The sequence below is a fragment of the Trichomonas vaginalis genome, chromosome III, assembly GCF_026262505.1.
Source record: "Trichomonas vaginalis G3 chromosome III, whole genome shotgun sequence".
NCBI classification, from domain to species: Eukaryota; Parabasalia; order Trichomonadida; family Trichomonadidae; genus Trichomonas; species Trichomonas vaginalis.
In genome coordinates this window covers 1,602,820-1,621,961 of record NC_067205.1, presented here as the reverse complement: position 1 = coordinate 1,621,961, position 19,142 = coordinate 1,602,820, and the positions used below count along the sequence as shown (strand labels likewise).

Here is a 19,142-nt window from a genome sequence, read left to right as displayed (position 1 = left end):
AAAGAAAAAATAATAAGTAAAGTGACTGAAAATGAAAATTAAAATCAGTGTACAGTTTTATTTTTTTCTCGCTGTGAAACGTATTCGGTCATTTTTTTAAAAATTAATTTTTTGTTAGAGATAAGAGCTAAAACTCGGTAAACAACTTCTTTATGTCTAGAAAATTCTATCTTGCCTTTTATTTTTTCTCGCTGTGAAACGTATTCGGTCTTTTTTTTAAAAATTAATTTTTTGTTAGAGATAAGAGCTAAAACTCGGTAAACAACTTCTTTATGTCTAGAAAATTCTATCTTGCCTTTTATTTTTTTCTCGCTGTGAAACGTATTCGGTCTTTTTTTTAAAAATTAATTTTTTGTTAGAGATAAGAGCTAAAACTTTGCAGACAACTCCCCCATGTCTAGCAAATTTAACATTCTTCTCCCATTTTTATATATTTGGTTTAGAATGTTCGAAAATGCGTAATATGGTCATTAATATTAATTGAAAAGAACCTTGAATTAATTCAATCTGATCTCACAAAATATTTTAAATTACAAACTTTGTAGTTTGAATAGATAATTAGTATTAAACTCAAATAACTAGTTTATTTTTGAATAAAAATTATTTGAATTTTTTCAATTTTGTGAATTTTCCTTCAAAAATCAAGTTTAAATATCTTATTTGCCATATAATTATAAATACAATGAAACATATTCGAAATTGAAAAGAATGACTTTTTCTGTTCTTTCAATCATTCAATTTGAATTTTGCAATATTGGATTTCTCATTAAATAGCTATTAAAAACAACAAGCAATTTAACTTACATTCAAATTTATTTGTGTTATATTCAATCTTCTCAAAACTTATAATTTTCGGCTATAGCATGATTATATGCTATATAATATAATAAACCTATAATAGTATCATTCTTTCAATTATTTGAAGAGAAAACTGAAAAAATCTATTTTCGGTCTATAACAAATAGGTAAACATATGCTGTAGTAAACAGAAATTCATCAAAAGTGACACCTCAGAAAAGCTAAAATATTGAATTTTTGGAACTTTTGATAGAGCACGTTTTTAAATATTAATTAAAGTAAATGTATATTTTGTAAAGATTCTTTTTAATAAAAAAATAAAATTTTGAAGAAGAACACAAAATCTTCTGAAAAATAATATCACATAAACTCATATTATTTTCTAATAGATAACTATTTTATATAAAAATCAAATTCAATGATCTTAAAAGCGAAGGATAAACCTCAAAATTTACGAATATAATGAGTGGGAATATAATGCTTATCTATCATAAAACCATATGAAATATCAATTTTTGCTTTACGCCTATTCCCACTCATCATATTCGTAAATTTTGAGGTTTATTCTTCGCTTTTAAGATCATTGAATTTGATTTTTATATAAAATAGTTATATATTAGAAAATAATATGAGTTTATGTGATATTATTTTTCAGAAGATTTTGTGTTCTTCTTCAAAATTTTTTTTTTATTAAAAAGAATCTTTACAAAATATACATTTACTTTAATTAATATTTAAAAACGTGCTTTATCAAAAGTTCCAAAAATTCAATATTTTAGCTTTTCTGAGGTGTCACTTTTGATGAATTTCTGTTTACTACAGCATATGTTTACCTATTAGAATTTAGCAATCATCGTTGATAAACAAAATAAAGAATAATATTGCTAAAATAAAATGATTTTCATGAAATTCTTGCCATATTGCATAATTCCTAATGGAAGTCTATATTTTATTGCATATAAATTCAAATAGAATTCAATTGATTATATTTTCTTTCATAAATAAATTAATTGTAAAATAGGCTGCAACACTATCAATAATAGAATTTGTATATATAAATAAATTTGTAAGAAAAATTGATTTCAATTGTTATACACCGAAAATAGATTTTTTCAGTTTCTCTTCAAATAATTGAAAGAATGATACTATTATAGGTTTATTATATTATATAGCATATAATCATGCTATAGCCGAAAATTATAAGTTTTGAGAAGATTGAATATAACACAAATAAATTTGAATGTAAGTTAAATTGCTTGTTGTTTTTAATAGCTATTTAATGAGAAATCCAATATTGCAAAATTCAAATTGAATGATTGAAAGAACAGAAAAAGTCATTCTTTTCAATTTCGAATATGTTTCATTGTATTTATAATTATATGGCAAATAAGATATTTAAACTTGATTTTTGAAGGAAAATTCACAAAATTGAAAAAATTCAAATAATTTTTATTCAAAAATAAACTAGTTATTTGAGTTTATTACTAATTATCTATTCAAACTACAAAGTTTGTAATTTAAAATATTTTGTGAGATCAGATTGAATTAATTCAAGGTTCTTTTCAATTAATATTAATGACCATATTACGCATTTTCGAACATTCTAAACCAAATATATAAAAATGGGAGAAGAATTTAAATTTGCTAGACATGGGGAGTTGTCTGCAAAGTTTTAGCTCTTATCTCTAACAAAAAATTAATTTTTAAAAAAAAGACCGAATACGTTTCACAGCGAGAAAAAAATAAAAGGCAAGATAGAATTTTCTAGACATAAAGAAGTTGTTTACCGAGTTTTAGCTCTTATCTCTAACAAAAAATTAATTTTTAAAAAAAAGACCGAATACGTTTCACAGCGAGAAAAAAATAAAAGGCAAGATAGAATTTTCTAGACATAAAGAAGTTGTTTACCGAGTTTTAGCTCTTATCTCTAACAAAAAATTAATTTTTAAAAAAATGACCGAATACGTTTCACAGCGAGAAAAAAATAAAACTGTACACTGATTTTAATTTTCATTTTCAGTCACTTTACTTATTATTTTTCCTTTTTTTCATTTTAATTATAAATTATTTAATATTATGTTTATTTACGTTACCATTTTCTTTATTCTTTTGAATTCCATACTAGACACTTATAGAATATTTTGATTGTTAACGTACTTCATTAGAATGAATCCTTACAAAGGGTATGTCGATCGAATTTACCTAATTGGTATTTCCAATCAGATTGAAGAAGGTAAAATGACATGGGAAGAAGCTTGCACCCATGTTCCCATCGCCCCAACCCTTCAATCAAATGATTTCAAATATTTAGATGTTTCAAAATCTTTTTTACAAAATCAATTTAGCTTACAGAATATCCCATTAGTTAGTATACAAGTCTCGTGTACTGTGGCACTGCGTTCCACCTTACCCAATACTTGTGAATTTGACACTTTACAAAACCGTTAACGTATATTTTACAACACAAACGACAACACTAATTTAATCTTAAATATTTATAAAGCCGCCAACCACTTCACTAACGAACTCACTAATGTAAAAATAAACGTTCTCACTATCGTTCTCACTAACGACTTCACTAATGTTCTCATAAATTTTCCTCAATATCTTCATCATCAGTGTTAACCCTATTGTAGTCATACTTGAAGCCATAAACTTTCTCTAACTTCTTAACGTACAATTTACATAATTACCTTCGTCATCATATGGTTTAATGATATAACTATTTCTATCTTTATACACAGTCAATGAAAAGTCAACTGGTCTCGGATGTATTTGAAAGAACATGTTATGCTCAGGAAGGAAGAATAAATGTTTAAATGTATGTTTGTTATACTGTGGAATTCGAATGAGTTGCTTTTGTTCTGTCATTTACATCCAAATAAAAATTTTCAGTAAATAAAAAATAAACTTAAAATTAATGATATCACCACCCTCACACGTATGAAAACATAGCGCAAAAATAAATTTAGGTGAAGTGGTGACATCTCACCTGTTTTTTCACCTCTTTTTTCACCCGTTGAATTCATTGCTTTATAACTCTCTTCCTTTCTCCAACTCTTCTAACTTCTTCTTAAGTTCAGCAATGTTGTCCTCATGAAGTTTAATCTTCCTTAATATACCTTCTCTATCTAATGGTTGCTTTATCTTTCTAAACTGAACTCTACCATCCTTCATAGTATGAACGTAAAAACCTTCTGGAACCGCTCCTGATTTAATGTATTCTACCAAAAACTTTTGTTTCATTGCTTCAGTGACTTTAGTCGTCATTTCAATCAAATAAAAATTTTAATATTAAATAAAAATAACGTTATTTTTTCAGTAAGGAAACGCAGGAGTTTTACGATTTATTTGAGGAGTAGGTTCTGGTTTAAATGTTGGAGTCGGTTTAGGAGTTGACTTTTGAACAGGAGTTTGTACTTTCATAGGTTCAGGAGTCATTGAAGGTGTTGTTTGTGAGTGTCGGAGTTTGTTTAACTTCAGCTACTTCAGTATTATTTACAACATTTGCTTTATTTCTTTTCAACATCATAACTGCTCCTGCTGTAGCTAGCAAACCTAGTGGAGACCATATTTTATATAAGGACTTGACCAAATGCTATTTTTGACAGGAGCTGGTGGAACACCTAACCTTGGTGAGACTGCTCTTTGCCATTGTGCAGCTCGTAAGAAATATTCAATAGGTGCTCCATAATCGTTTGGTAAAGTTTGTTTCATAGATGGTGAAGGTTCACGAGAGCTTGATGAAGAACTCATTTATAAGCTTTAAAAATAAACGTTCATCCTTTATTCCTCACTGTCGTCCGTAGCTAAGTTATAGTCATCTAATCTTATTATTTGGGATTCCATTAGCACGCACCTGAATGGCAAAGCAACAATCCCTCATAAATCCAATAAGTGGCTTTGGTACATTTTCAGTTGCTAGTTCAATAGGTCCTTTAACAGACAATTTGTATGTTATTGAGCAGTAGATGTTTGACCTTGCTGGAAGCAAAAGTCCACTTCTGTTGGAAAACCACATAAGAAATGTGTGTTGTCATAGCTATCCCATTTATGTTCCACACTACCATCATCCACCAATGACCTCATAACATCTTCATTAAATCCTATCATATCATTGTTTGTATTGCAAGCGTTCGCAACCATTTCATAAAATACAGGTCCATATGATTTTTTCGGGTTCTGCAGGCATATTTCCATAAGCTCCCATGGAAAGCTGAAGATATTTAAACTTAGGGTTCTCAAAATTAACATAATAGTTGTCTTTCTTTCTAAATAGCCCAAATACTTTTAACATTAATAGGCGTATAAGCTGCTGTAAATGTTGCACTTGAACTATCTGTATTCTTTGAGAATGAACCGTCCATAGGAATCCAATCCATAACTTTAACAGGAAAACATAAAGCCTCGTTTGTATAATGTTCTACAAGTTCTGTATAAATGTTAGGGTCTAAAGAGAATGACTTTGGATGAATGAAACATTCATTATAAATCCATCTTTGTTCGAAATAGTTGCTGGTTACAGTTGTAATAGTAACTGTTCCACTAGCTTCTACTGCCTTCGTTATCATAGTGAATGGTTCATTCCATGGAACAAATTTATTTGTCGGTGGATTTGAATCTGAAGCAAATGCAACTTTAAGAGTTGGATTGAAAGCAATGATATCATTTACAGATATAGATGTGCATTGTAAGGCGTCCGTACTGAACTTTACTTTAAGCTGAATGTTTCCTGCAAAAGCTGGAATAAATCGAATAGCTTCTAATGGAAGGAATCTTCTAACAGGAATTCTTAAACGAAGCTTAAAATCAAATGATTTTCCTGCTGTAATTGGACCACTAACAATTTGTCCTGTTCTGCATGTTCCCGAATGACTCCATACATCTTCATGTCGAGTCTTTGAGAAAACATCTACTTTCTTTATTTGTTCGGTAGTTTGTGAGTTTGAAGTTATATATGCTTCTTCTCTGCGTTGTCTTGAGAATATACGATACGACCATTTGCAAGGATTTGATATCCAGCAACTGCATAGAAAGCGTCATCGAAACCAATCCAAAATCCTGGTGGGTTTGTTTTATTGGAACCTGAACCAATTTCTTTATCTACAATAAATTGACCTTCCATTTTATACGTAATGAATGTATTGTAAAGGTCCAACATATTTTCACCAGGAGGTGAGAGATTGAATGTTACCATGTGTTATCTTTAGCAGTTCCAGGTTGTGATGGAATCTTTGCGTCAGAATATTTTCTATTAGTGTCACCAATTTGAACTGCATTGTCTATGATATCGAAATATGAGCGAATCTGATGAATATGCTCTGCTGGAGTAAATTCGTTTAGCTGTTCGTTCTGCATGTATTTACTTCAGATAAAAATATCTATTTACTTCATTATTCTCACTCTTCTTCTTGGCATTCGTGGTGGAAGTTGTTTCTTGACATTTTCAATGAACTGTACATTCTCTTTTGTCTCAACTTCTTTCACTGGCGGGTCAGGGTTCTTTGACTCGGTTTGCTTTTCAATGAAATTCACGAACTTTGCAATAAGCTCTTGGTTCGTTATTGAAAGAACATCTGGCTTCTTTCTTTTTCTATTGACTTTTCAGTTTGAACAGAAGGTTTTATATGGGCTTCGTGGGCTTCGCCTTGCCATGCACCTTAATGTTGTCGCTCTCTGTATTCGCTAATGGAACCTTTCTTTTTCTTACATATATTTTACCATCTTTACTCTGACTTACATAATAGAAAGGATGTTGTATTCCTCTGGCGTCATTTAATATAATAGACTCTCGTTCTGATTTTGACAAGCTCATTTTACATCGGTTAAAGTTTTAATTTAGTTTTTTATCTACAGTCAAATGACTCAGACAAGCCCTACGGACAAGACCCAAGGTGTCATAGATGTTGAAGCATTGAAGAAAGAAATTCGTGAGCAAATTTTATCCGAACTGAAGGAACAAAAACAAGAAAAAAGCCAGAGAGACCAAAGAGAAAACTTAGTGAAAAACAACTTGCTGCATTAGCTGCTGGAAGACAAAAGAACCCACGTTTGCTGGCAAAGAAAGCTAGAGAAGAAGCTGAAGCAAAAGCTAAAGAAGCTGAAGCAAAGAAAGAGTAAATGGTTTATTTTTATCCGAACTAAATGTATAGACAAATACCTTTATCTGTTGCGTTCAGTAGTGAAAACCCTGACGTCAAAATAAAGGGGAACAGAGTAACGTTTAAGTTTCCAACAGACTGGATTGTGAACATAAATGAAGAGAAGTACATTGGCATAACATCTATGTATATAACACGTGCTTTCAGAAAGGTTGACTTTATACTTCAAGTCGAGATAGAAAATGACGAACAGTCTTTAAGCGCCCAAAACATTCACATATACAAATACTTTAAAGACGATACACATTGTTGCAATGTATGATTTCATTTAATGAGATGTTCGAGAAAAAGTTCAACATTGAAGTACAAACTTTACAGCCTTTACGTGAGTTTCTTGCACAACTGAAAGAAGAAGGTAGTCAGCCACAACTTATAGACTTTCATTATGAATTTAATGAAAATGAAGATGGAACTCATGACTGTCAATCATCATTGTATTCTCACCATTCAATGAAGTCGCTAAAGAGAAAAAAAATCCATTACGTATAAGGTTTTCAAATCTCTGAACCAAGTGATGATTTTAAGAATGTTTTCAATTATGATGCAATGCTTCCGAGGAAAAATGAATTTTCAAAAGATTGTAACACCTGGCATTTGGGATAGAAAGCAAGCTATATTATATTCAAACTTAAGTAAGGGAGTTGAAAATGAGTTCATTGGTCATACAAGAACTTCACCACTTCCTAACCCTAAATACTATAAATTAACTGGCTTCAATCGTGAGTTTTGGATAGACATGTTCTCCACTCATGACCATAAATGTCCAGTGTTCTTACCTCCAGACCATAAGGACTGTCTCTACATTGAAGCACAATCTTAAACTCTACCATCGCAGTATTGTAAAATCTACGCTAGCTTTATTTTTATCACGAATGACCTCATTCATGACCTCATTCATGACCTCATTGCTGACAAAAATAAATGACCTCAGAACTTCAACTTACGAATAAAGCTTGTTTTAGTCGTTATTGAAAAGTTGAACTTTTCAGCAAAGCAAGGTTGACATGACTTACATAAGTCGAATGCAATCTCTTGACCATCATGAAGTGCTTTGTAAAGTTTCATTAAACTGAACTCAGAGTCTTTGTCATATGTTCCACAGGTATGTTGAATGTTCTTATCTTCATTGTAATAGCATTGTATAGCTTCAGGAAACATTCATTAGCGGTTAAAGCATAACATCTTGCTTCACGCCTTTCATTCTGCAGTGAAATGCAACTTCATTTAAATCGTTAGTGAGTAAGTCTATGTAGGTCTTTCTTTCACAGAAAATACTTTTATAAGCTAAACTTTGTTTTCCAGGTGTTATTTCTGCAAAGTCGCTATGAAATTGACCAAGGTTCTTTCCTATAAGTTCGCGACCATATCTCTTCTTAAACTCTGCTGCAAGCTTTGGGATGTCTTCATTATATAAGTGCATACTGTCGGTATCCTGGTAAAAGATTTGAAGTCCCATGTCTCTGCAGTACAGAATACTTATTCATAATACGTTTTGACATAGACAGAATATTACACCAAGTGGACAGAAGTTAAAGTGTCTGCAAATGCTTTTCGTTAGCTTGAAAATAGTTTTATCTGAACATCCAAACCTTCGAACTTCACTATATGGTTGTAAATTTCTTATAGCATATCTTATAGCATCTTTGTCATTTACTATGGTTATTTTTGACTCAATAGGAGATAGAATAGTTTTTGGCCATAAATGCTGTTCAGAAATGAGTTTTTATTTCTTGTAAGGGGTTTCCTTCTTTCTTATACTTTAACCTTAACTCAAACAACTTCTTTACTTCATCTCTTATTCTCATATCTCTGTTTCCATCGTAATAGTATCCTTGCAACACTTCACATTTGACACTTGATATTTTATGAGGTTTGTATGTTATATGGTCAACATGCATGAGACAGCAAGTGTTTGAACTTCTTGGAACGTTAAGTTCTGGATTTAGTTCAGGGTCGCAAACTATTAAATGAAAGTGTCTGGGTATACCAATCTCTGTTATCTAATGAGAACAAAGAAGCCAGACATAAACTTTTCACCAATGGGTTCTTTTGGTCGTCATCGAATAATGTCTCATGAGATACTCTGTGCTTAGCATCTCATCCTTCAATACTTTTGGAATTCCTTCTAAAGTATACAACTTGCTATAGCTGAAGGATATAATGAAACAGTGTCGAAGTCAGCAATGAGTTTCTTTTTGCTCTTTTGTTTCATGTTATCTGACAACATACATCTTCCACCTTGAATGCATCTCGAAATAAATTCTCTTGGTTTATTTGAGAGGTCATAAAGATTTTCCATTCGGGAAGTATACTCTGTTCTCAAACAATTTGTTAGCAATAAAAAATACTAACGTAGTCATAAACGTTTAAATCAAACTCTTTCATAAGTCATTGCGGAACTTTACAAAACCTTCTCTTAAATTCTTACATCTTGTTTGCAATAAATGTGCTATATTTTTCTAAGTCGAAGTGGTTTTCCATCTATTCTGCAACCTTTGATGGAATTATGTTCTTCATAAATGTATCTGCATCATGGATAAACTTACATGCTTCAGAAATGACACCAGTTCTGTTGTCATTTGCCTAACAAAACACTGCTGTAGTAGTTATATGGAAATACTTCTTTCGGTCCTGTTTGTAAGTTAAACATAGCAGGAAATAGTTTAAGCTTCTTATTTATAACACTGTAAGAGTCTTTTATAATAATTGCCCGTCCTTTATATAAGCCAGTTATTTGCATTGTTCGTGAACCTTTAATGATGGAGTTCCTTTCACTTCTGTCATGTGTCTTAAGATGAAGTTTATGTCATAACTGAGGTTGTGAAAATATTAAACTCTTGTCAGGAAGTCTTTCCAAAATTCTGTTGCACAGTTTTGACCCAAATGCTTTCACTAACTGAACCATTTCACTGTCATAACAGATGTTAAAAGCTTTATGAAAGCATCCCGTACTAAACTCAAAGTCAGCAAAGAAAACGTGTCTCAGGTATGAATTTAACATTTAGCTTTATTTACTTCTTTTGACTCTGCTTTCTTCTTCAGTTGTACACAATACTTTGGAGCATATGTCAAATCTTTAAATGGTGCAAGGTTCTGTTTATATAGTCAGTAGTATAATGTGAAAAGTTCTCCATAAGAAATAGGTTCGAAATATTTGCACTCCACAATGTTTTCATAACATCATAACGGTGTTGTTCTATCATAACGAACTACATATTTATCTTCTTCTTTGTATAAATCTTCATCTGTTTCTCATGTTCATTCCACACAAGCTTTGAGAATTTCTTATAGTTTCGAATGAAGTATGTTGTCATTGGTAATCTTTCATTTAGCATGTAGTGGTCTTCAACAAGAAAGTAATAGTTCTAACAGTTTCGCATTCTTTTGGTATATATCTCTTTATTTCATTATGTCTGAGTCATTGAAATAACCAATGGTAAATTAAATGCTATACCTGTTGCGTCAGAAATTTCTTGTACTTTCTTTGAGGAAAGTCCTCCTAACACGAATGACTTCTCTCATGTGGTCATAGTTTCTTCATTTACTCCAGCCTGAATGCAAGCATAAACGAAACAATTGTCCTCTGTCATAAGTGTTGCAGTTCTTTTGTTCAGTTCATTGAAGATTTGGTAGCGTTCAAGATTTATAGGTAATGTGCAAAGATACTTCCAGAACTGACCGCTTCTCTTCTTATAAAACTTCTTTTCACCAAGGATTTCATTCCAGAAGTCATCTATATCTTGTTTTCTCCTGTTTTGTTTAAGTCTGTTCAATAATCTTTTCTGTCTTTCTGTCAGTGTGCTTTCATCTCTATATGGTCTCTTTTTTGGTTTGCCTTTCTTTACATCTGACATCGTTAAGTCTTCATATTCTGTTAAATCATACATCTTTATTTCGGTAAGATTCTTTATGTTTGTCAAGAAGAAGTCATAGTGCATTTCAACAATACCTGCAGCATTTGCTTCTATCTCTGATATAAAGTTCTCTCTAAGAGCTGATGTAGTAATGTTCCAATATTATTGAGGTTTAACGTAGAACATTCTACTTTCCACCAAGTTTATAACAATACCATCCATCTTTGTTGCGAGTTTATTTTTAATTTTCTCTAAGAGTCTCATGAAAACCTTACCGAAATGTTTGTGTAAGTAGTCTCCTGTTTGGTTCATCTAAGCTTCGATGTTAAAGTCAATGAGTCTATTGCCTGACTTCACATTTTCTCTTCCTATTCTCTTTCATCTTTCTTTAACCATCTCTCACCTTCTTTTGGTTTGTCGTCAATGGAACGAATGACATCGTTAGCTTTGCGAACTTGTTCTATAGCACTTTTAAACATCTCTCTTCTCTGTTGTTTCAGTGTGTCATCTCTCTTTCGTGTTTCACCAACGTTTGCATTTGTTATGTCAAACATTTCTCTTCTTACTTCATGTGGTACAGCTCTTCTTGTTTCACCAACGTTTGCATTTGTTATGTCAAACATTTCTCTTCTTACTTCATGAGGTACTGAACGTCTATGATATAAGTCAATAGCAATGTCATTTAAAGGAAATGCTCTTGCATGGACTTCGTCCTCGCCGCGTTGCGGCTTTATGAACTCATGAATTCTATCATAACTTATTGCACCATTATAGTCATTGAGGATGTCAGCGAGTGCTTTTTTGTTTGTCGCGTAATGTTTTGCAACATCTATATTAGCTTCTGTAAGAAGTTGTTTTATTTCCGAGTGTTCTAACTTAGACAACTTCCGATACATCTTTAGTAGGAAATAAAAAAATATTTTTTGAAAAAATAAACTTAGAAAAATTATTTCTTTCTATATTTGCCATTCCGAACTTCGAAAAGATGTTTTATACCAGCATAGAATTTTTCTCTAGAGCTTGGTCTTATATTGTTTTCATGACAATATTTTCTATATTCTTCATATAAAGCCTTTTTTTCATACATTTCATAAGGACAATCTAACCAGAATAGCGCATATCCATTTTCGTTATCTAGGTCTCTATATGTTTCTTCTGTTTGTAGAATTTCGCTTTCTTCTATTTGTAGAATTTCGCTTTCTCTATTTAGTTCTATGTCTATATATTGTGGCTTAAAAGGATGTGGGCAAGAAGGGTCTGGCGCTATGTAAAAAGTTAATTTTTCTGTCATCTTTTCTATCGGATAAAAAATATTTTTTGAAAAATTAGATTACATTTTTTTAAGTTATTTTTCAAAATAATTTAATATTTTTATTTTAATGAAACACATGCAAGATTGCAAGTTCTTTTCATACAATGCTCTCGCTACTGCCATCAAGAATGAGTTCAATGGTTCTGCAAACGTTAATGTTATCTTTAACAAGAAGTTTGTGAAAGAATCTAAGTTTGGTCAGTATGTCAGACCATTAGCTATCGTCATTGACCGCAAACGTTATACTTCACAAGAGTTAGCAGTAGTTTTGAAACAAAAGGGTTTCTTCGTGAATGTCAAAGATACTCATTATACTGTTATAAAGAACTCCAACATTGACTTCTTCAGTATTGCTATGAATCTTTCCGAACAGAAAGAATATAAGAAGGGTGAAACAAATGTGAAATATTATCCTTCATCTCTGAAGACAATAACGAACAAAGATGTTATACAGAAATTCTTACCAAAGGTTGAAGAAGCTTCTATTGACATTGACGAAGGAAGTGAAATGGTTGAAGAAATTGACCCTGAAGCTATTTAAGCAAAAATATATTTTTGAATAACTGAAAGTGTCACCACGTCACCATGTGTCACCAGGTTAATTAACTTCTTTTAAAAATGATGACAACAGTCACTGTGTGACGAGACCTGAAGGTCTTGACATTTTGACAACAGGTACGAAAGAGCGAACAGCATGATGCTTCGTTAATGTTATTGTTAATGCTTACAGTGTCGAACATAATTGACGTAGGATTCATGACTTCTTCGTAAATGAGTGTAAATGACCCAAAAATAATGTTTAGGTGAAGAGGTGAGATCTCACCCGTTTTTTCACCTCTTTTTTCACCTCATTCTCTCTTCGTTAATGTTGTCGTGACTTCATTCTTCCTCTTTGAAGTTATCGAAATATTCTGTTATTTTTTCCTTTAACAATGGTAAGTCTTCTTTGAATGTAAGTATTGTGCAACCTTTGATGTCATAGTGTGTTTGAGGAAGAGTATTTTTGACAATTTCTTTTATTTGCTCATTCGGTGTCATTGAAATCGGTAAGTTTTCACGATAGAACCAGTTTCTGTCAGATTTATATATTTTAGCAAGGTCGTAAAAGCTTTTGTTGTTTCTTCTGACTAAATGCAACATAACCATATCTTTATCTTCTTCATTCTCCATCTCTTCAGCGTAAATCATATACTTATAACTCTTTTCCTTTCCTTTTGGTACTGAACGCGGTATTCTTTTCTGTATGCTTTTGTCTTTGGATTCAATGACTTCATCTTTTGCTTGAAGTTTCTTTTCCATCTCTTCACGTTCTTGTCTGTGAATTTCGTCAAGAAGTTTACAAACATACCAAGCATAACGTGGTGAAGCCCACATTGCAACTGCATTTACTAAAAGTCTATGAACATAATATCCTCTCAAACCGTTTGGCAATTTTTCACGGTTTTCATAGAGTTTTGGCGACTGGGGTTTTTTACCTACTCGCTGTTCTTCACTGTTTTCAGAAAAAAGTATGTCTCGCTGTGCTTCATTTAATAGTTCAATAGTGCTTTGGTTCCTAAACCAGTCTTTAGGAAGTTTAGTATCTGGAGCATAACATGCTGTCAAAATACTTTGCATTTGGTACATGTCGTCTTTGACAGAACGAATGAGACGTAACTGTTTGTTATACTGTATGTATTCGTATTCTTCATTTATGGCTTCATGAACGATAGCAGTTGTTGTGTTCTCTAATGTTGACATATCTGTCTTTACATACAGGATAAAAAAATAAATAAAATAAAAACTAACTTTATTTTTTTTGAGATAAACACTATTTCTTCACAACATTAAATTTTATCCTGTATGAAATGACTTTAAAAAGATTATTGACTGACTTCGAATACTATCTCATTGACGCACTGACAGACCCTCAAAACTGTGTTGAAAGTTCTTTAAGCTTTAAGATTGAAGGTACGACGCATTTTGTCTTCACTTACGTATTGAAAGAATATGACCGTTATCATAACGAAGTGAATCAAACACTAATAAAATTTGTAGATAAAAAATTGGTTAACAATGAATATTTTAAACGTGAAGACCCAAACACTGCTGGAGATGATGAAGAATACAGACAAGTTATTGAAAAAAATAACGCAAGATTAGATGCAATAGAAAAGAAGTTTAATGAATGTCTTACAAACACGTATGAATATCTTATGCAGTGGGAAGCCAGATGGAAATAAATTTACGTCAAATATGCAATTTATAAAATCTTATGTCGACAGGCTACGTAGCACAGTGGTCTAAGGTGGTGTTATGGAGGGGTCAGGGTCTGTGGTTCGAACCGCGACGGCGCCGTATTTTCTTATTTTCTTTATTTGTCTTGTTTGTCGTGAATAAAAAGTGTCATAAAAGTGCTCTATCTTCCACGGGAATAAATAAAAAATTTACTTTATTTCTTCTTTATTTCTTCTTTATTTCTTTGTTCCCGTGGAAGAAGGGTTTTGCTGTTTTTTCTCAGCCGAAATCAATGATTTTTTCATTTTTGGAATCCTTAGCGAATGAGGAATCTTTTCTCTCGTGGAAGCTTTGACCAAAAATATAATTTAGGTGAAGAGGTGAGATGTCACCCGTTTTTTCACCTAATTTTTCACCTCAGCCGCTAAGCGGCGAGACCCAAAGGGTCTTGACTTTGTCATAACTTCTTCGTAAATGCTTTGTCATAACTTCTTCGTAAATGCTTTGTCATAACTTCTTCGTAAATGCTTTGTCATAACTTCTTCGTAAATGCTTTGTCATAACTTCTTCGTAAATGAGTGTAAATGACCAAAAATATAATTTAGGTGAAGAGGTGAGATGTCACCCGTTTTTTCACCTAATTTTTCACCTCTTGAATTTTCACAAGCGTTTTACATGAATTGTACGATGTATATTTGAAATCCTAAACAGTTTTGTAGCTTCTATTTCTTCGCTGAGGATATCAAAAGTTTTAACAATACCGAAAGTCTCTTTATACTTCTTCTTGACGTCAGATAGAAGGAAATCTTCTACTGTTGGATAGTTTTTGTTCAGAAATGCTAACATGTCCATTTTATCTTCTGCTGGCTTTTCTGCTTCTTTCTTTAAGTCTGCATAGTCGTTTCTCATTCTTTCTATCTCTTTGACTGAGTAGTTATATTTCCTAATTGCTGCCTTACATTTTGAACATTGCGGGTTCATTTTTGCATTATACATTGAAATAAAACCAGCTAAAACAACTAAGGCGTCAATTGCTCTCTTCATCTCAAACATAGCGGGTCTTATTTGTTCGTTCCATACTTTGCCTCTTCTATCTTTATCTCTTATTTCCCAAACACATTTTGCAACTAATGAAACAAAGTTATCGTAAGTCTTAAACTCCTCAGATTTATATATGTCAGAAATGTTTTTATATACCATGTCGCAATCTTTGTCCATAACCTTATGGTTGCAATGAAAACCAAGGAATTCATAATTTACTTTACGTATGAACTTCTTTATTTCTACTGAATCAGTAACTTTAACTTCAATTTCGTCGAATTCAGGAATAGTGAGTTTTTGTTGTTGGATTTCAGGCAATTTGGGTAAATGGTCAATAATGTCCTGCATTTCATAAAGATATTCTTCATTTTCTTCATCTTTCGCACTACAGTCTAAATTACTTGTTAAAAGTTCTTGCTTTATCTTCTGGATTTTTGTTTCGAAAGTATATGAAGAAGGAATGAAGCTTTTCATCTCTACTAACATTGACGTAGGATTCATGACTAACGAGTTTGGTGCTGTTGTTGTGGACAGAGTCCCGCCGTTCGCGGCTTGAATTGTTGTTGTGCCGATTGTTGAAATCATATCTTACATACAAAATAAAAAAATAAATAAAAATAAAATTAGCGTTATTTTTGGTCTTTTGTGAAAATTCATGAAAATTCAAGAGGTGAAAAAACAGGTGAAAAAACAGGTGACATCTCACCTCTTCACCTAAACATTATTTTTGGTCTTTTGTGAAAATTCATGAAAATTCAAGAGGTGAAAAAACAGGTGAAAAAACAGGTGACATCTCACCTCTTCACCTATAATATATTTTTGGTGTAAATTTATGACAAAAATAAATGGTACCATTAATAATACATGACTGTTCTCATTCATGTCTGATTTACATCTAATGAAAAAGTTTAGAAGAATTTTCTTATTCTTTCTGGCATGTTTTTATCTTTCCAGTACTCCCGCTCTAATGGTCCCAGATGTGTTGGCTTCGACTCTCTCAAGTTCTTAGATGGTATAACATCTTCAACGCCTCCTTCATATCTTACTTTATAAGTGTCATCGTTTATGTTGTAGTCAAGTATTTCAATAACCACTCCTCGCTTTGCTTCGTCAATGGTTTCAGCAAGTTTGCCATTACTACTTTCGACTAATTTATGACGAGGATAAAACGCAATAGAGTCGTCAGCAGCTTTTATAAGATATCCATTACCTTGCGTAGAGTCTACGATATAATAATTTCGACTTAACCTTAAACGTTTCTTTGTCAACGGTTTGTCGTCAAGAACTACACGAACTTTTGTACCAGGAATGAGAGTAAATTGTGTTGAATTTCTGATATTTTGTGTTTGACTTCGTTTCTTTTGTATATACTTTTCTTCTTGTTGTTGTGTCATTGAATTTGGTGTATGTCCTGTTGTAGAATGTGTTGAGGAATTGTAAACTTCGATGAAATGTTTCATTGTTTCTTCGGTAAAGTCTCGCTCTTGATTTAAATCTCTGAGAGTCCTTATGAAGCGGTTTATGATGCCGAGTATGTTATGGTTATGGTCTTCAGTAGTGTAGTGAGTTATGTTATGCTTAATGAGAAATTCTGTGATTTCGTTGCTGAGGTATGCACTGTCTTGGTCTGATGTTAAAGTACTTGGGTTATGTTCTGCTACAAACTTTTGTAAAACTCTTAACACTTCATGAGTTCCTTTATTTCTCATTATATACGCAAAAGCTTTACGAGTGTTAACATTTATGAAGATGAGGAATGGTTTATGTCCTCCTTTTCTGCTTTGAATGAGAGTGTCAAATTGGTATGCGTCAGGAGTGTTGGAGTAAATTGGTAAAAAGTAGTCGTAAGGGTTTATTTTTGTTTGATGTACAACATTTTTGTCAAAGAACCTTTTCACTTCAGCTCTGTTAGTAAATCCCCAACTCTTTGCAGCTTCATTGAACTTCTTAAATGACCTCCATGGATGTTGTTCGAATACTTCTTTCAAGCTCATTTATGTAAAGTTAAAGATTTTAACCAACTCGTATCCAAGCGTGCATTGTTATATAAGGAGGCATATAATCTTTTCCATTACCTGCTGGGTCTGTAATACCAGCTACAACATGTGTATGATTTCCTGCAGTTCCACAGAAAATACCTGTGCTAACATCTTTGGGGTCATCTGAGATATCATATCTGTTCATTCCCTGTCTATTCGAACCCGCTGCAAGATTTATATAACCTCTTTTTGTTATTGAATGTGAATGGTTTCCTTCCACAGATGTTCTTCCACTGAACCTATGCATATGTGAAGGAAGGTTTTCAATACCTATTTTCTTTGAACCTCCCATCTTCATTGACTGCGTATTAGTGTAGAATGGAAAACTGTCAACTATTTCATACCATCTACCACCAAATAAAGTGTTTGGATTTATTGGATTCATAGACGTATAAACAGCTCCTATAGGATATATTAAATCATATATGCTCATAACTCTATAAACATATTCTAAAGAACTTATGTCATTAAATACCATTTGGAATGTATCTCCCGGATGAAATGTTGCATTTGTTCCACTTTTATAATGTAATGTTAGTTCAATAGAATTATCCAAGAAAAATTCAAAAGTATCTGGTTGAAGACCTCTAACAAATTCAAATGGAGTTGCTGGTTCACCATTTATAATTTCTGTTGTAAATGTCATTGTATCTGGTTTCGAAAATTTCTTTGTTAGTTCTGCATCCACATAAGTTTTATCAGCTTTCTTATCTAACATTGCTGGTAGTTCATATGCTTCAAAGTTTCTGGCATGATCTTCGGTATTCCTGCAACTCTTATCTAAATTGTTAAGAGTATCTTTTACGCTTGTACTTGGATTTTCTAATGGTGCACTTGAACCAAGGTCAAAGTTCAATATTATGTCGTCTGCTCTAACAGTAGTGAAGGATTTATGTGTATGGTTCTTGTCTGCTTTCTTGTCATATAAATCTTGAGCAGTGAATTTAACATTATTTTCATCCTCCATGACATAAACATTTCTACATCTAATGTATTTCATCGTCGTTATGTTTTCCTCCGATGTTAAACCTTGTGGAAAGTTAGGAGGTTTCCAATATAATGCATCCCCACCAGTTCCTTCAACCATTCCTTCAATACTTTCTATACCAACAGTTGTGAAGAAATCATGTGTATGGTTCTTATCTGCTTTCTTATCTAACATTGCTGGTAGTTCATGTGTTTCAAAGTTTCTGACATGACCTTCAATGTTCATACATTTACTATTTAAGGAGTTTAGTGTATCTTTTACGCTTGTACTTGGATTTTCTAATGGTGCACTTGAACCAAGGTCAAAGTTCAATATTATGTCGTCTGCTCTAACAGTAGTGAAGGATTTATGTGTATGGTTCTTGTCAGCTTTACTGTCTAATGTAGCTTGAAGTTCATTTATATCGGAGATGTTGTGTTTATGAGATTTCAAAACTTTGTTCATTGCTTCGAGTTCAACTTTGTCAGCTTTACTTTTAATAGCATCTTCAAACGTTATTTTTGCCTTAACTCTTAACATAAATCTTGGTTCAACTAATACACCGTTAACATTGAAAGTAGAGGCATAAATTTCACCGGTATAACCAAATGCTTCTGGTGCTTTAGCTACATCATACTGTACAGTACAGCTTATGTCATAACCTTTAGCACGAATGTATTTATATCTTCTTTCATTAACATTTTTTGTCTTCACTTCTTCAGTTCGTGTTAAATATCCATGGTAGTCCGTTAT

General features: G+C 32.4%; 9 protein-coding genes and 1 pseudogene across 10 annotated transcripts, besides 5 other annotated features; 3 read left to right on the top strand and 7 right to left on the bottom strand.

The window, feature by feature from the left end:
• Positions 1 to 121: 121 nt before the first annotated feature.
• Positions 122 to 958: a mobile genetic element.
• Positions 959 to 977: 19 nt separating this feature from the next.
• Positions 978 to 1,015: a mobile genetic element.
• A 566-nt stretch (positions 1,016 to 1,581) lies between these two features.
• Positions 1,582 to 1,619: a mobile genetic element.
• A 267-nt stretch (positions 1,620 to 1,886) lies between these two features.
• Positions 1,887 to 2,724: a mobile genetic element.
• Positions 2,725 to 3,161: 437 nt separating this feature from the next.
• Positions 3,162 to 19,142: part of a mobile genetic element that runs on past the window's edge.
• TVAGG3_0621450 (uncharacterized protein) lies at positions 3,832 to 4,068 on the bottom strand (the record flags this gene model as incomplete). The annotated part of the gene is made up of 1 exon (XM_051240376.1): positions 3,832 to 4,068. The coding sequence occupies one exon, from the start codon at positions 4,066 to 4,068 to the stop codon at positions 3,832 to 3,834; it is 237 nt and encodes a 78-aa protein (XP_051086963.1).
• Positions 4,117 to 4,470, bottom strand: TVAGG3_0621440 (annotated as a pseudogene). Its single transcript has one exon. A coding segment is annotated over exon 1 (354 nt).
• TVAGG3_0621430 (uncharacterized protein) lies at positions 6,805 to 6,918 on the top strand (the record flags this gene model as incomplete). The annotated part of the gene is made up of 1 exon (XM_051240375.1): positions 6,805 to 6,918. A coding segment is annotated over one exon (114 nt), but the record flags the coding sequence as incomplete, so codon positions are not given.
• TVAGG3_0621420 (uncharacterized protein) lies at positions 11,760 to 12,104 on the bottom strand (the record flags this gene model as incomplete). Its single annotated transcript, XM_051240374.1, has 1 exon — positions 11,760 to 12,104. One exon carries the CDS (start codon positions 12,102 to 12,104, stop codon positions 11,760 to 11,762), a length of 345 nt encoding a protein of 114 aa, XP_051086961.1.
• On the top strand, positions 12,193 to 12,666 carry TVAGG3_0621410 (uncharacterized protein; the record flags this gene model as incomplete). The annotated part of the gene is made up of 1 exon (XM_051240373.1): positions 12,193 to 12,666. One exon carries the CDS (start codon positions 12,193 to 12,195, stop codon positions 12,664 to 12,666), a length of 474 nt encoding a protein of 157 aa, XP_051086960.1.
• On the bottom strand, positions 13,005 to 13,865 carry TVAGG3_0621400 (KilA, N-terminal/APSES-type HTH, DNA-binding family; the record flags this gene model as incomplete). The annotated part of the gene is made up of 1 exon (XM_001296942.1): positions 13,005 to 13,865. The coding sequence occupies one exon, from the start codon at positions 13,863 to 13,865 to the stop codon at positions 13,005 to 13,007; it is 861 nt and encodes a 286-aa protein (XP_001296943.1).
• Positions 13,973 to 14,347, top strand: TVAGG3_0621390 (uncharacterized protein; the record flags this gene model as incomplete). The annotated part of the gene is made up of 1 exon (XM_001296943.1): positions 13,973 to 14,347. The coding sequence occupies one exon, from the start codon at positions 13,973 to 13,975 to the stop codon at positions 14,345 to 14,347; it is 375 nt and encodes a 124-aa protein (XP_001296944.1).
• TVAGG3_0621380 (organellar and viral DNA polymerase type B) lies at positions 15,003 to 15,731 on the bottom strand (the record flags this gene model as incomplete). Its single annotated transcript, XM_001296944.1, has 1 exon — positions 15,003 to 15,731. The coding sequence occupies one exon, from the start codon at positions 15,729 to 15,731 to the stop codon at positions 15,003 to 15,005; it is 729 nt and encodes a 242-aa protein (XP_001296945.1).
• Positions 16,292 to 17,092, bottom strand: TVAGG3_0621370 (integrase core domain containing protein family; the record flags this gene model as incomplete). The annotated part of the gene is made up of 1 exon (XM_051240372.1): positions 16,292 to 17,092. One exon carries the CDS (start codon positions 17,090 to 17,092, stop codon positions 16,292 to 16,294), a length of 801 nt encoding a protein of 266 aa, XP_051086959.1.
• Positions 17,397 to 18,140, bottom strand: TVAGG3_0621360 (ATP binding; the record flags this gene model as incomplete). Its single annotated transcript, XM_051240371.1, has 1 exon — positions 17,397 to 18,140. One exon carries the CDS (start codon positions 18,138 to 18,140, stop codon positions 17,397 to 17,399), a length of 744 nt encoding a protein of 247 aa, XP_051086958.1.